General features: G+C 35.8%; 1 protein-coding gene across 1 annotated transcript in view; it reads left to right on the top strand.

Moving 5' to 3' along the window:
* Positions 1 to 2,497, top strand: part of LOC124593748 (growth factor receptor-bound protein 2) — a 45,700-nt gene extending 43,203 nt beyond the window's left edge. The window contains exon 5 of the mRNA XM_047132084.1: positions 892 to 2,497. Coding sequence (XP_046988040.1) covers positions 892 to 1,065 — 174 coding nt within the window. The 3' untranslated portion in view covers positions 1,066 to 2,497. The remainder of the gene's footprint in view (positions 1 to 891) is intronic.
* The last annotated feature ends 14,520 nt before the right edge of the window (positions 2,498 to 17,017 follow it).

Raw genomic sequence — 17,017 nt, 5'->3', positions numbered from 1 at the left:
TTTCCAAAATCTAGCTTCTATTCTTCCCCCTACTGTAATGATTAGGTTGCCTTCTCTTTACATATAATAGGTGAATAGAGCTGAAACTGCCTTCTGTTTTTGTCAAAAGTTGCCGTTTCTTTGTATGTATATAAAAACCCTCAAAAATTGTGCACGGCTTCACTCAGAACATCTCTGTCACCTCTAGTATGCCCTTGTTTCCTTTTGACCTTAGAAATGTCTTAACCAGTTTAGTGTGGATTCTGTATTATGTAGCAATGCCGCATTTTTCACTTTAACAGGAGTGAAAGGTGCTCCTGATCCTTTTCAGCTATTCCTCTGCCGCCTCGCTAGGTCATCATTTGCAACTTATAGTTGGCTTCTAGAGTCAACACAAAGACAACTTGATCCAGGACTTGCTGATAGTACTGTCTTGAAAGAACAATCTATATAGCAGTTCAGTAGTATTGCCTCATCCAATTAAAAATATAGGGCATTCTGTTACGTTATTGACAACAGATTGTCTTAAGTGCATTTTGAGTGATTTTAATAATCTGTAGAGCTTGGTGGCTAAGTGAGTGCCAGACTACAAATCCAGATGTTAGCATTTCAAGTCAGTCAGTCCTAAGAATTTTTCCTGCCACTAATTATTTCTTTCTTCGGCAATGATCTTTGTGTGAAACTTGCCAAAATTCACCTTAGTTTTAAGTGCATGTTAAACTGTAGCTCCACCTGTAATCCATACTATCTGCAGTAGAACTGTGTGTAATAAAGCACTGCAGCATTGAAAACGTTTTAATTCATGAAAGATTTAGTTTTTAGTAGTTACTGAATGTAGATCTGTAGTTTGCCATAACAATTTCTTGCCCCCAGCTTTGTCATGTGTTTTACGTAAGTTATGTTACATTACAGTGCCTGGTGCAAGCATTGTATGACTTCACCCCACAAGAACCAGGAGAACTGGAATTTCGTAGAGGCGATGTAATAACTGTGACGGACCGTACAGACCAGCATTGGTGGCATGGAGAAATTGGAGCACGTAGAGGCCTATTCCCAGCTACTTACGTTGCTCCATACCATTCATAGCTGATTTTATACATACGTCTAGCCTACAGGCTATAACTCTCCTTATAGGAAAGTAATATGAACATTGTAAGTTGTGTGGAAGATGTAAACTTGCATTATTATTAATTTTATTTTATTTTCATAAGCTTTATGTTGTCATTCTAATTTCTGTCATAATTTTATATGGATTGTTAAATATTCATAAAAACCATGTGATTCCTAAATATACATTATCTCTGAAGTGGCCTTTGTAGTTGTCTGAAAGTGAGCTTTTTAATCATTGAACTAATCATCAGAAATATTCTTAATTTTCACAATCCAGAAATGTTCCTTGGCTGTTTTACATGATTAGGCACAAGAAACATACATACCGTGCTGCATTCTGCATTCCTTAAATTTTAAAATGCTGCCCTTATATTACGACATTGAAAAACTGTCATGAATCTTGTAAATTTCTGCCAGTTTTATTAAAGTATTTTGTATATTTTTCCCAGACCTATTGTATTTGTACTGGAGTACTCTGTCCAAATATTTAGGACGTTATTAATATAAATTTTAGTCTACGCGTGTATGTGTGTGTGCGTACTTTTGTATATAATTCCCTTCTGGACAGTAAACATTGAACGATCATGTAAACTTGTTGTTGATATCAGTGATACTGTAAGTGAACAGATGGCCTTAATTGTAAGTGCTTGTGTGTGTGTGTGTGTGTGTGTGTGTGTGTGTGTGTGTGTGTGTGTGTGCGTGCGTGCGTGTGTGTGTGTGTGTAAGAGAGGCAGAATAAGGTGTTAATTGACATCTACATAACTTCTGTTATAGACTGATAAATGATAAAATTGTGAAAGTGCTTGTTGTACACATGTCATCCAATTGAGGCTAAGCCCAGTTCAAGTACTGTATCAGTGAAAGCAGATTGTAATGCTGTATGTTTAAGGCAGTCTCCCATGTGAATATTTTATTTTTCTCTCTTTAATGACATCCTTTTTACTCTAGTGGCAGGTGGTTGTGTTTTAAAGATTGCAGGTTTTGTTGTGTTAGCATGTGCTAGTAACTTGAGAACCTTATGTTGTTTTAATGTTTTAATTACTTTTGCATAGTGTTCCAATTGGTAAAGTGACAATTTACTTTTTAAAGGAAAGTTAAATGTGTGTGGAATATTTTATGTTATATAAGTGACTGCAATGCAAAGGACACATCACTATGCAGTATACATACTTCTCACCATGCAGTATACATACTTCATATTGCCCTATAGATTTTATCATCATACAGTTTTTTTCAGCAACCCAGCCCTAAAGCTCTTTTTTGTTTGCAGGTAACTTGCCTGTATCCCCAATTTGAAGCAGTAGTTTATTGTATCTTTTGTACACAGGATTTAATATGCAGTTCTCCACCAACTTCCCTACACTAATTTAAATTACTGAAGTTCTTGATAATTCTCATTATTTTCATGTGTTGGATTTCACACACTTTTATGTTCTATCTTTTTTTTTTTTTTTTTTTTTTTTTTTTTTTTTTTTTTTTTTTGTGATTTCCTTCTCCCTCCTTCTGCTGAGACTTTGTATATACATCTTATATTATACACTGTGATACTTTTTCCAGCCATTCCAGTGCATCATCCTGGCAGCAGTGTAAATGAGTAGCAGTTCTTCTTTTCAGAGAAATTAAAAATTTCTTTTATTTTATTTCCTGGGATAAATCAGTGTCTTGTGTTGCCCCATCATTGTAAATTGTGTAGAGAATCTCTTGCATCTTAGTTTCCTCTGCATTGTTACTTACCTTGTGAAGAGACCTTGTTAGGAATATCTTTTGTATACAATTCATCATGCTCATTAGTTTGCACAATTTTCAGTTGTTATTTTAGTTGAACGATACAGGATTTATGTACAATGCCTACACCAGAGTCCTTGTAAGTGCAATATATGTTGTTTCAAAGCAATCTTGTTACAACTGGTGTGGTTTAATATTCAACAATGTTAAATACTACCTGCAAGGTAGAAGATACAATTCACCATGGTAAAACGACTTTTATTATGGACACTTTTGTGCAGTTCTCTCATTAGCTGGTTTATTTTAAGTAATCAGTATTATTACAGTTGATTATACCAAACTGAAATATTGATACATTAGAAGAAGATCAGGTCTGACAGAATCAGCTTAACTTGCAACTCATTTAAGTAACAAACTTGTGCAACATTTTCCAAATTGGCAGTTAATGACATTTGATGGCTTCCAAAATTCTCACCAAATGGAAAATTGTAGTAATATTGATAATTTAAAAGAAAATACATCAATTTCTTCTTTATGACTGATAACAGTTTTTAAATTTACTCTCTAAAATGTTGAATCTGAGCACAATCCAATAACATTATGTGCAGTGCTGCAGGTAAAATCACATATTTTGTTTTTTAAGACCTCACTTGTGGTGATTGTCCCTAAACTAGGTTCTGATTTCACACTAAAATATGTTCCACGCCCTTCACTGGAGCTATTTCATGAATAATTTCAGTGTATTGCTATGTCAAAGCAAAGTGTGTGAGGGATCAATATATGAAAGGGGTAAATTGCTACTCATTGTAAAGATACAATGTTAAGTTGCAGACAGGGGCAACGAAAAGACTGTTACACATTTAGCTTTTGGCCAAAGCCTTCTTTAGAATAGACCCTACACTGCTGTCTCTGGCTGCTTTAGCCAGAATGTGTAGAAGTCTTTTCATTGTGCATGTCTGCAACTCAACAGGTTGTTGTTACAGTGAGCAGCACTGTAACCTTTTCATGATGGTTGATATTCCAACCTGAACTTTCCATTGTTTGAAGAGTCAATATAGTTAATCCCAAGGACAAATACAAGTTACAGACAAAAAGATACCAGTTTGTGGACTGTGTTTATTTATATTGAGAGTTTCATTTAATTTGATTTAATTTTTTAGTAGTGCTAAGCCACTGAGAAAATGATTTCAGTCTAAACTTAATTTCAATATTTGTTTTGTAGGTATGTGTTTGTTTTATGAGAGAATAATACACTGTTTCTTGATATCCTATTAATGATAGCAAATTTTGTTAGATTAATACCCATTTGAACACCTTTCATATTATTCAGTTTGTAGTTGAATCTGCTTTCAGTCTTCATTTGCCTGTAAATGTTTAATTTTTAGTTTTGGCAGTTAAATTTAGTATTTGTTTTAAACTGATTTGTAAAAGTAACTACTTTGGTTACACTTTATATGTACATAGTGTATTGCTTGATATTCAACAACAAACAAAGCTGGTCATACAGTGCATACTTTCATAGCTGATATTTTATTCTCTTGGGTGATTGGCTTGGGAGAAAATTATACCTACAATTCTCCCATGAGTCCCAGAAGACCACATGTTGCCAAGAAACAAAGGAAAACGTTTCTGATAATTGTGTGATGTTCTTTGATTAATGTAGAATCATGGGCACATTTCTTGCTTTTGCTAACACTGATAACAAAAACCTATGAGTGCCATGTACAAGTAGAAGTCAAACAAGAATGTTAAAAACCAATATTTTTGTACTGATGTACAAGAAATTCATTATTTTTTACTGTTTTCCATTGTATTCGGGATAAGTTCTCCAGTGTATATAAAATGCTTGAATTACTTACAAAATGTGCTTAACAGTAGCTTATGTTTACATTGGCATACTCTGTGATCAGAACTGCTCCTTCCAGTTACTCTTTGAGTAGCCTAAATATGGAATCACTGGTGGTGATGTGTAATGAGTATTGCGGATACAAAAAGACTTGGTTATTGCAATTAATTAATGGGAAATACAAGGCCTTACCTGTTGCAAAACTACTTTTTCAGAAAGTAATTGAAATTTTGTTTGAGGCCAAAGATGGACATTTATGAAATCAGAATAATGGTGTAGGTTTAACCATTCAGCACTAGTACTTGAAGTACGTGCCTTGACCATATTCATAAAATTTCAACATAATAGTCACTGAAGACAATGGTTTTATATTTTGAAAAGGAGTAACATCATATTTTCCTTGGTTGGTGGATGTGAAAAAGGGGGAATCCACTTTTCTCCAGTTTTCACTGAGTTGTATTTTTGAGAATGTGATTGATAGAATGCATATCTGAAATTGATCATGCATCTTTACACTGGTGTAATGAATACATTTGCATGTCAGTGCTCTGTTGACACCTTTGGACAGCGATGTAATTAAACACTGTGAACTTAAATAATAATTACATGATATTTTGAATTTTTATTACAAGCTTGAAACTTTTTCTTGTGTGAATAAATCTCAGCAAATTGTATTTTCAGTAAAGTTTTATTCATTGCTGCAAGTGAAATTTATTGGGATCTACTTAGGATATGGAATAATCAAGAGTATAGGTCTAAAATTGTTTTATTTCTGTATCAATGAACAGAATAGCTTTCTTTTATTTGTGCTCATTAATCCTACTGTCACTAGTTACTGTCACTGCCAGTATGTGGATGAATAAACACAAAATTCATGTATAGGGGCTCAAGTTAATGTATCAGTGATAATTTTTACACATTATTTGAAGGTGGTGGTGACATCAATTGAGAAAAATGGGCATGCACTGTGAACAAGTGTATATCTGTAAGACTATGGTTTCTTTAAGTGAAATTTTTAATAATCACAACAATAATTGTTGTAGTGAATGTAAAACTCAAAAATATTTCAACTGCAACAGCTCTGAAGTACATCCAGATGCTATTCTAGAAAACCCTTACTAAATACTTCTATCTATCTCTTATTCTCTGTAATCTGTTAATTGATTACTATACTAATGTAGCAGTGAGACTTTTACACACACTAATGCCCTAAATTTATTAAACAATTTCAACAAAAAACTGATCTAATATATAAAAACAGTAAAATAAATTTATTAAGAGCAACAACAGCATGTCAAATTCTCATATTTCATGTTGCAGCTGTAGTTGACAAATTTATGTGACAAGTTCAAACTGTCTGCCAGGCCAGGGTTTGAATCAAGATCCCTGCCTATTGTCAACACAGTGTTGCCAACACAGTGGTGGAATAACCCACAAACCTCTTGCACTCTTACTCAGAGTTCCAACTTGTCACATTCTCCTCCCCTAAAGTTACCCTATGATCCTGTGTGACTAGAGCATTCAAAACAAATGATGTTGCAGTAGTAGTTTAGCTTTCGCACAGCACTATATATTTCATTTCCAAATGCACTGTGGGCTTAGACTTAATGGTATTTATGAACTTCATGTATCAAAAATTTTAACTTCTATGAAGCTGTGCATATGTGGACAGAAGCTGTATCACAATACCAGTGAGCTTTTTTTGGTACTACAAACTGCCTGTCTACATTTCAGGAGTCTTGTGACTGAAAATCATAATGTACAACTCTCACCCTGAACACTTAATAATATGATAGTGGTTTTTATTTCTGTCTATTTGATATAATAAGAGAAACTGGCCTACAAGTGTATCTTCATTTACCACCATAAACTCACAGAAGAGGACATGATGTAGGTCTTTGATTACTCAGAAGTAAATAGAAAGAACTTTTGCAGCATCTACTGAACCAATGTCATTAATGCTTTCAGATAAACCTCAAAATACTTGACCCAGCATTAAGTACATGGCAGTTAATGCTGCTTCTCTATTTTTGTGTGTTAAATTCTATACAATTGTTGCAAGTGATCAAATTTACCATTATCATAATTAACAAGCTGTAATGCTTGCAGTGAAATAAAAATTATTGTTTTAACTTAAAGCACAAGTGGAAAACTTAGGAGTTTATTAATATACAGAGCTGACGACATAATTTCGTATAGAAGTGTTTTAGCTGCCTGATATAGATGTATAACAGTGTATGGGGATTGCTTGTGTTTAAATTTTTTCTTTTCACAAATTCTTGCAATATTTTTCCAATTTCCATCACTTAATATGTTTTAAGTCCTCAGTGTTAAAACATAACCATTTTCAAGGAATATCATTGTAAGTTAAGATCACCTCGTGGAAGAGAACTGTTACACTAAAAACAAATACATGCAGAAGTTGTCATAATAGCCAAATATTTATGTCTTTCTCATGTGACTGCACCACATAGTGAAGGAACAGGTGTAAAATACATATATGATTCCTAAGACTGAGTGTAGTCCTTCATGGCCTCAGTGGCTTGCTTTCTTATGTGAGAGTTGAACCAGCTGGCATGGAAAGTGCCCATTTCCTCATAAGTGTCATAGATTGCAATGTGTTTGTGAACTTATGAACGACTTGTCTTTTTCTAATAAGTGACAGTGGCTTCAAATGTGCATTGCATAACTGAAGAGATTTTTATGTTGTTTGTTTATGCACTCTTGGGAGAGAGAATGGTGCCATTACTGTTTCCTTTGCTTAAGGCTTTTTTTTCCAACATTAATGGATGCAAATACTCCAGATGAATATCAATAAGTTAATTTGAAATGAGCAGGTATTTAATTTTCTGCTCTTAGGCAAGGTGTCTTATGTTAATTGTAACAGCAAATAAGAGATTACTTTAGACTTTTAACGGCTTAATACTGGAATAACATGCTTGCTTGTAATTGCTGTGGCCTATGTTACCTAATTCATCTAAGTGTAGTTTATTAAAAATTTGACTGAATGGTTATAACATTTTTGTGAGTTTATACTGTACAACTTCTTTTTGCTTGGAGTATATCTCATTATGTTTATTACATAATTGTTATTTCTCATAGTTGTATAAAGTGTTTTAGCTATTTATATATTTTTCATTGTGGCAGTATTGTTGTTTCACTTTTAAAATAATCACAGTGTAACATTTTCTCGCAGTAATTCAAACTATTCTTTGTGCTTGTTACACTGAGTTCTTTTTAGCCATGCGAGATCTACATTTAACTGATCACTGCTGAAATGTTATTTTTATGTCATACTTGTACAGAAAGGCATGAAGTGGTGAGTGTTTTATTGTTAAACATGGTTATGTCAGTTGAAAAACATAAAATTTTGGTCACTGCTATATAAAATACTACTTCTAGTTTTGAACCATATGAGGAATGTACAAGTGGTTTTCTGTGCTGCAGATAAGTATTGCTGATTTGAAGCAGTTTTGGCATGTGAGACATCATTTTTTAACATAAATGTCATCTTGATTAAGTGGTGTGTTGAACCGATTTGTTGACTGAGAGAAAATTTAAAAAAATCAACTGGTGCTTCCTGTTATCAAGAGCTATGTGAACTGATTTTTAATCTGTTGCAGTTGTGTAGGTGACGGGTACATTATAATGCTGCAAAAATTCATTTGCATTTAAGAAATTTCTCTTTTGTGTATGTTCTTTACATGCACACACACTGCTACTAATGTCAGACAGTATTGTTTATGATGTTAGTACTACAGTTTACAGTGTTCCTGAACCAGAATACGCATTTCTTTTACTATAGTAATTTCTGTCAAATTTATTGTTTATGTTCACAGCTTTCTCGTAACTGGCGCAAAGTTAATATGGTTGAATGTGTGTACCTCCTAATTTGCAATAAAACTGAATGCATTTATGATTAGTTTAACTATATGTGTACAATTGATCCCTCATTACCATTCATTGTGTCTTGTCTTTTACTTTATCACCGTATCTTCTCCTACTCCAGCCAGTCTCTCAGATATCATCTTGCCCCCCCTCCCCCTTTCTCCCTGTGACTGATTAAAGCTATGTGCTGGATCAGGTCTCTTAACGCAAAACATTGCTTTCCTCGGACAATTGTCTTATCAACTGAGCTATCTAGGCACAAATCACAACTTGCCTTCACAGCTTCACTTCTGTCAGTACCTCATCTCCTACTATCCAGACTTCACAGAAGTTCTCCTGGAAGAAAGGTCTGGCAACGCAATTTTAATCTGCTAGGAAGATTCAAAACAGCATACACTCTGCTACAGAAAGCACCCTTTGTTCTTATTTTGGATTACACATAAGTTTTGATGAGTTCATCGTATTTATTCAAATATTTATCGTTACTTGCTGGGTGGGTCACAGACATAGCACAATAATTATTTCCCACAGTGTTGTTGTTGTTGATGACTTTTTCTATAGGGAATTTCAGTTGGTACACAACTAAATATATGACTATATATCTGAAGTAAAGAAAGCTTAATGCATGTGAAAAATTACTATTCTTGGTAAACAAAAAATTCCAAACTAAACAATCCCTGAAGAAAGTTCAATATTCATGAGAGTTACTCAGGAAGTGACAGCAGAGAATTATAAAAGCTACAGCAGGACACTGGGAAAGGGTATGAAATCTTGATAAGGGCCATAAAATTAATGTCAGATAGCTCACATAATGTGGTGGCTTCTGCCTGTAGAAAAAACTGCTGGTGGGTTATGTTTTAGGATTCACCATCAAGTATGTTGTACTTTTGCTAATTTCACCCAGTGACTTATGTATGGGAAAAACATTAATTCATATGCATAAATGAAATAGGATTTACATAAATGCTTGGAAGCACAAAAATAGTGTCTTTTGAATGATATACATTGAAATAGGTATCAATGTAGGAGGAAAATGGTGATTGATTTAATCATATGCTAAAGAAAACCTGGAAGATGAAGAATGACATTGTTGTGTGGATCTGTAGCAGTAATATCCTTGAAGAGTGAGGGAGGAATTGTTGGTCTTTGTTTGCAAATGATACATGGATGGACAAATCATTGTGTCATAAAGGTATCAAGTTTGCCTTATTGGATTATCTAACTATAAGTAACTTGTGGGATGATGGGCACTAAAGAAGATACCACATACTGAAGGACAGAGATGGTTTCTAAATAGGGCACAGTCCTAATAAGCACAGTGGAAAAAAAAACTGACATTCAGAAGGCATCATACTAATATGGTGTAACATCACCTCTGGCCTTGATGATGACCTCGGTTCAGTGGGGAAGACTGATTGAAAGGTTCTTCAGGTATGTTATATCCAGATGAAGCACTGACTGATGATTAGATTCCATAGAGCTATCACTGAGTTCTTTTAAGTATTATTATTCTGTTTCACTCAATATTCCAAATAGACCCTGACGCTCTTTGTGTGCTTAAGATTGGGTGATTTAGCAGAACAAATGAGATTTGATGAGGTATATGGAACTAAATTTCAGAGACAGGAATACACTGACAAAACTTTTATTACATCTTATGACATGCAGCAAAATGTAAAGAAAGATAAGCGGATACACAAAGAATAAACAAAAGGGGTCACACCCATGGAACATCTGCATAAATGCAACTTCAGCACCATCAGATGTCTTATGTGGGGAGATGCGAAAACAAAATTTCAACATTCACACTGTGTGAGCATATTAAAATCAATTTTTGGCTACATTCGAACTTGTACGCAGCATCACAAACATATCCTTGCTTAGTTAAAATTCCTGCATATTGTTTTTCTATAGGACTGTACTAGATAATGATTACTCCTTCTTCATAGTTCTCTCGTATGAAATGATATCTGATATCAATGTGTTTCGATCTTTCATGAAATTACGCATTTTTTTTATGAGTCTTATTGAGCTCTGATTATCCACATAGATTTTTGTTGCTCCATCACATTGATTTCTAAAATGTCTCGGAAACTTTTGCAACCACGTCAGATCTTTTACAGTCATGCTGGCTGCCACATATTCCACTTCTGTGCTACTTAAAGTCACAATTCCCTGAGGCTGAGAGCACACCACGGTATCGGTCCACTAGAGGAAACAAAGCCGAAAGTAGATTGCCTTGTTTCAATATCTCAGGCATAATCCGCGTCGCTATACCTGAACAGAATCATGTTGTCTCCACTCTTTTTGTACAGGATACCAAAGTCTTTCGTGCCCTTTAAGTACATGAAAATGCATGTGACGGCATGACAATGACTCTCATCATAATTGTTCAAGTATTTGCTGTTAAAGCCAGAACTGGTTGAGTAACTGTCGCAAGAAATAAAAATGAACCAACTTCTTCTCCGAATGGAAATTTCGCGATAATTGGCACTTCACATTTGGATCCACCAGAACAGATACGGGATTCAAATTTTCCATTTTAAAACGTTTCTAGATTCGCGTTGCATGTGCTGTTTAGTGCACAAACAATGTTTTTTTCTTTCCTTTTTCGCTCAATGTCCTTTCCACAAAAGACTCTACGTTGCTCTCTTTGAAATCAAACTCCTTCAAGAATTGATGAAAGATTGATTCCAACAACGTGAGGCCTGCTTTAAACTGTACATTGACTTTTTAAGCTTGCATACATATTTGTTGTCGTCCAACATTATACCTAGTGATACCATCTTAACAATTTCCTCATTCAGCTTTCTGTATGAAAGGCGGTTTTTGCATCAAACTGTAACTTTTCAAAATCTTTGGCCGGAGTCACTAGCAAAGTGCATTGTGTGTCGTATCTCGCTACTGGCAAGAAAGTTTCGTTTTAGTGCAGTCCAGGACGTTGACTAAATCCTTGAGTGACTAGTTGAGGTTTGTATCGGAGACAATTTTTATTTTTCACTGCTTGAATTGTGAAAACACTAAGGGAGCCGCCAAGCTTAATGCCCCCACCCGACGGACGGATCACCATCAACAGTGACATGTCCTCACTTCAAGAGAGAGTACGGAGAGGTTTGGCGCTTAAACCAGAACATTGGCACAAAGTCTGATGATCGGGAACTTTACACCACTTCTCTTCCTCTTGCCAACCAAATACTGGCAGTGAAAATTTTTCCCACCACCAAGATTTTTTTAACGATTTTCGGTAATTTTATTTTAATTTTTTTTTTTTTTTTATATTTACTTTTTTTAAAGTTCCATGTACTTGAATCAAACGAAGAAGTTAAAGTGGAATGCTTCAGTAGTGAAAGAAAAAGAAACAAAGTTTTTAAGACAATGTCTCCCATTTTATTCAAGTAGATAACAAGAATTACAACAGGACTAAAGACACTATTATAAAAAAAAATACATTTTTAAAGATAACACTGTCCAGATGAAACTATGTTTGAAAGTGTCACTGAGAGAGTGGATACACTGTACACAATTTTCATTTGGCGTCTAATGTCTTCATATCATTATTCTTTCTTATCTTTTCATATTTCCGTTTATTGTAACAAATCTGAGTATGAAGTTTAGTCACGTGGAAAAATTATGTATATACTACAAACAGCCAACAATTTGGTAATAAATCATCTAGTTTCAGTGAAGGTAGACATAAGAGTCGAAAACTTAAAGAGGGAAATTTCTGACTGATACTTTCTCAATTTAGAAAGACCCTTACATAATAGGAGTAGTTTGAGTGTCAATTTCAAAGTGTCTTTCTGTATCCGTAGTCTAAAGCAGCTGACAGAAAATTTTGAAATGAATATAGGTAGCTGTTTACTGATTGTATTTTATTGTGTTGTATTCAAAAATAGAAAGGTATGAAACAGCATCACTATGTTGTTGGTCTATTACGGCGAAGACCACGTGGCCTAACAGTCGCACCATCGTGTTGTGTTTCGGGCTCGGGAGCGGTTTAAAGTCAGGCCCAAGGATACTACTGACTGTCACGAATGCAGGTGTGGTTCGATTAATGATGCCACCATTACGTAGCATATTTCCCAGACTGTTGATACATCAGGGCATTGGAAGCGGTGCTCTCATGTGTCAGGCCTGTTACATTTACCACAGTTTGCTGAGATCAGTAGTTTAATGTCTGCGAGACGCTTGTTCGTTGGTATCATATTATTTACTAGTTAGCACCAAAGTGCATTCACATCTGATAACAATATTGGATTGTTGATGCTGGGCCACTCTTGTCGCCAGTTCACAGTGAGTAGTCAGGATTTGAAGCGGCTTGCCCACAGGTTGAGCGCCGAGGCACAAGCTTGCGTTGGCGACCTCGGGTACGGAGTTTCCTCTGGGTCTTCATACACAGTCTGTTCAACACAAACTTCTCGAATTCCTTAAAGTATTTGCTACTCGACTACGATACTTCACTGGAAGCTTTGACTGTTCACTCGAATTATTTTGTGTGTCCAAATTACAAGAAATATCTGAGATCCTAGTATTGGAAGTATCAGTGGAGCTAAAAATATAAGCAAATGTATTTTAACACACACAAAATGATCTCACATCCTAAATCAAGAGCAGGTGTGTATGTGTGTAGCATATGTCTTTTGTATTAATACAGAACACTCACATTTACTTTATCCTGTGTAGTAGTACAGCGTTCTGGCAAAAACTATCAAAATTTAATTTTCTTGGATACATTTCACGTCATTCTGGGCCTATTTGAGTGGATTATTACATCGGTAAGATAACACGTAATCTTATCAGTTATTCCTTTTAAATGTTCGCTTTCGTTATTGAAGTTTAAATGTACAGATTTCGCAACTAAGTATAATAATGCTAATTACTCTCAAGCCCAAACAACCACATAAGCAAACAGCAATCGTCGCTCGACGTTGAACCGTTTGGGTTTATTTCACCGTGTGTTGCTCCGTCCCATTTTTGTCTGTGGGAAAGCCTTTTTTTCTAGATGCGACGGGGATTCCTCTGGGAGAGACGTCACGTACAGTATGCACGCGTTGAAAAATCAACTTAGGAAGTGTTTAAAAACCAACTAGGATACATTTCAAATCAAATGAACAGACGATAGAACAACATTCGACGAAGGGCGTGTTGTGAAACAATTTTTTTTTTTTTTTTTTTTTTTCAGAAATACGAATTTGGTCTTCTTGAAGTTGCCACCCGAGGCACACATCCCGGTTTGGCCCCTATAAATCAAGGGCTGAAGTGTAGCATGGCATAGCGCTGTTACGTTGTTTCAGCAGACTAATCGGTACGCATGAGAAAGCATGCGCTATCTAATATGTTCAAAACCGCCGCGCATAAAAACAGGATTCTTGTGGCGCCATGCTTGGGGTTCTATTGGTGATAGAAAGGTAGGGTCTATTGCAGGGCCGGCCAAACGCTGCACAGTGTACTGTAGTGGTGGGCAGGAAATCGCGTATGTTAGAAATCACAGTGACTGAGAAGTCACAGATATCACAGTAGCAACTTTGCAGAATCTAACTGCGATTTCAGTCACAGTTAGCAGTCGCAAGTGGTATTTCACATTCAACGACGTGAGCCATCTATTGGTCGAATTTAGCACTGCTTTCTGCGATTTCAGTGACAAGTCGCAACTAAGAGTCGCAAGTAGCAACTAAAAAGCGCAGTTAACAGTGCCATCTGTTGGCCAAAGTTCGTACTACGTCCATCTCTGCGATACGGTATCGAGTCTAACTGCGATTTCCGTGACAAGTCGCTACTAGGAGTCGCAAGTAACGTGCGTCTCGCGGGCCCCGAGGAATCGCTTCATGACGTCATCAGAAAGGCTGAAAGCGTGACAGCGCTGCCTGGTGACTAGACCTGTTAACAACTCTGTTGACGTAAGTGACGTCAAAACAGCGTTTATACAGACCTGCCTTCAGCTGTTGTTTTGGAACGTCAAATCGATCCGGATTGTTTGAATGAATCTTCCGTTAACAGAATTAAATGTAGAAAGAAGATTTGAATGCGAATAATCTCGATTATAGTGACATAATAATCCGCAGCGTAGTCAAAGTTACATATTAGAGTCTTACGTGATTGATTGAAGCCAACTGATTACAAATTATTGGTCGAAAGGCAGAGTGATTTATAGCATAACACATATTACGCATTAAGGACAATGTGTCTAAATGTTTTTAACACATTAACTGCAGCTTACTAATGTAGACTAACTACCACTGAGACGTTTGCAGCACGAATTTGTCTTTGAACCCATACCAGCAGTAGCATATGCGGAAAAACGAATCAAATATGGTAAAGGATACGTAGTGGAACGCCCATTGCATTTTTCGAGCTTGTGTACGATATCTGTACGTAATATGCATCAAAACACGTCAGATGCTTGTTCATATTCAAATATATGTTTTTGTGGATGACCTAGAAGTTTTATTATTTTTTTAATTATGAGAAATGCGTTAAATGTGGGAAAATACATTTAAATATGCCGCAAACAAATATTAGGCAAAGCCACACGTCTGTCTGTTGCCACAACCTTTGTTTCTCATTCGCTGTGTTCCACAACTGTCAACGAAATTATCTCTTTTCACCCTAATCTATACCTTAGACTATGCTACAAATAAATTTATAACTCCAGCCAAGGTTTCTAGGGAAAAGGGGGGGAGGGGGCGAAATAGCCAAGGTTTCTAGGGAAAATGGGGGGGGGGAAGGGGGCGAAATCCAGTATAGTGCTCTAGCCCAGATATGTGCTCTTGCCCAGTGTCTGTTACCGATATGCTTAAATTTTGTATCGTTGTTTTTCTGTAAACAGCTATATGCCATCTACCTGTGTGTAGTTTCTCAAAAATCCAGTTTACGTGATCTTAAGATAAAAAGAGCTCACTGAGGGAATATTAATAGATTTAAGCAATACTGACATCTCCAAATTGTAAGACTGCTATAGATGCAAGTCACTGACTGTCAGAGTGTATCAGTGGGAGAAAACATTTGAAGTAAATCACGAAGCTTTAGGTTAGTTCAACTATTACTTCTTAATGTAGTAAGCAGTCACAATTAACTTCCGTATTTTGATGTATATACATACTACACAAGCAACCAAATGGTACCTGGTGGAGGGTACCTTGTACCACTACAAATCACTCTTTCCTGTTCCACTCGCAAATAGAGAGAGGGAAGAAAGGCTATCTACTATCCGAGCCCTGTTTTCTCATGCCCTCTAAATTTTCTCAATAGTGTTATAAAACAAGAACATTGTTTCACCTCCAGCGATCCTCACATGAGTTTGCCAAGCATCTTCATAATACTCGCACATAGTTTGAAACTACTGGAAACCTATCTAACGTCCAACCTCAGAGTTGCTTCAGTGTGTTGCTTAAATCTGACCTGGATCTCAAACATTGGAGCAATACTCATGAATGTGTCAAATAAGTGTTCTATACGGGTGGTGTAAGTGATCTTCCCCTCATTTTCAGTCACAAAAGATATTCATCTTCACAGAGGAAGGAAGTAATGACCGTGACAGCTAGAAATGTTTTTTTTTATTCAAGTTCTGTTTTTCTCTCATACTTCGTACAAAGCAATGAGTACTGTCAGCCCTGCATAAAATGATAAAATTAAAATCCTGTTAATTTGAACTGTAGTGTTAACTAGCATATGCATCCTTGAGTCGAAACATTACGTTTAATTATAATTATAGAAGGAGAGACTAATAAAATAATTTTTTTATTTTGTATTTTTTTTAATATCTTAGGATATTCAGTTTTCTGTCTGATGGTTAGCAGCAACCTATTGAAGACTTTCGATCCAAATGTGAAATTCCATTCTGAATCGTAGGCATGGATGTATAGTCTACATGGACATTGTTTTTACTTCCAGTATTTTGCAAGTTCATTTAACTGAATGGAGTAAAATTACCCCTATTATGGACAACAAATACTATTAGGGAGTAAATATGTTGACATGTAAGTGAAAGACTCCGAAGGGCCCTGAAGAGACTTCTGTAAGAAGCTGCGCTATCGATTTTACACAATACTTTTACTCACATGGATAAAAAGTTCTGTTGACTTGCCACATCAGATTTGAATAAAACTGCAAGCTTTTCATAACAGCCTCCATCACCATCATCAGTAATGGTACTGATATGTAATGGTATGGTGTACTGTAGCAGCACATTAAGTGTTTCAATTGAATTGATTCTGCATTATTTCTCTTCCCCATGTCCTTGACATTAATGCTACCAAGTTATGTTCTTGTACGGTAATTAGTTTCCACATTATAACATGTTAAATATAGAAAGTTTAACTGTAACCAAGCAGTAGTTTTCTTTGATGACAATATCAGTTCCAGTGCACAACTGAATTTCAAAATCTGTCTTGTGGGGTGAAAATCCATTACTGCTGCAATCTTGTGCTGACAATGAGATGATTTTCGTAGAAATACCGAATTATTTCATTT

The sequence above is a fragment of the Schistocerca americana genome, chromosome 2 (assembly GCF_021461395.2).
Source record: "Schistocerca americana isolate TAMUIC-IGC-003095 chromosome 2, iqSchAmer2.1, whole genome shotgun sequence".
Taxonomy (NCBI): Eukaryota; Metazoa; Arthropoda; class Insecta; order Orthoptera; family Acrididae; genus Schistocerca; species Schistocerca americana.
Note: the sequence above shows the minus strand (reverse complement) of the source record. Positions and strands in the feature narration are given on the sequence as shown.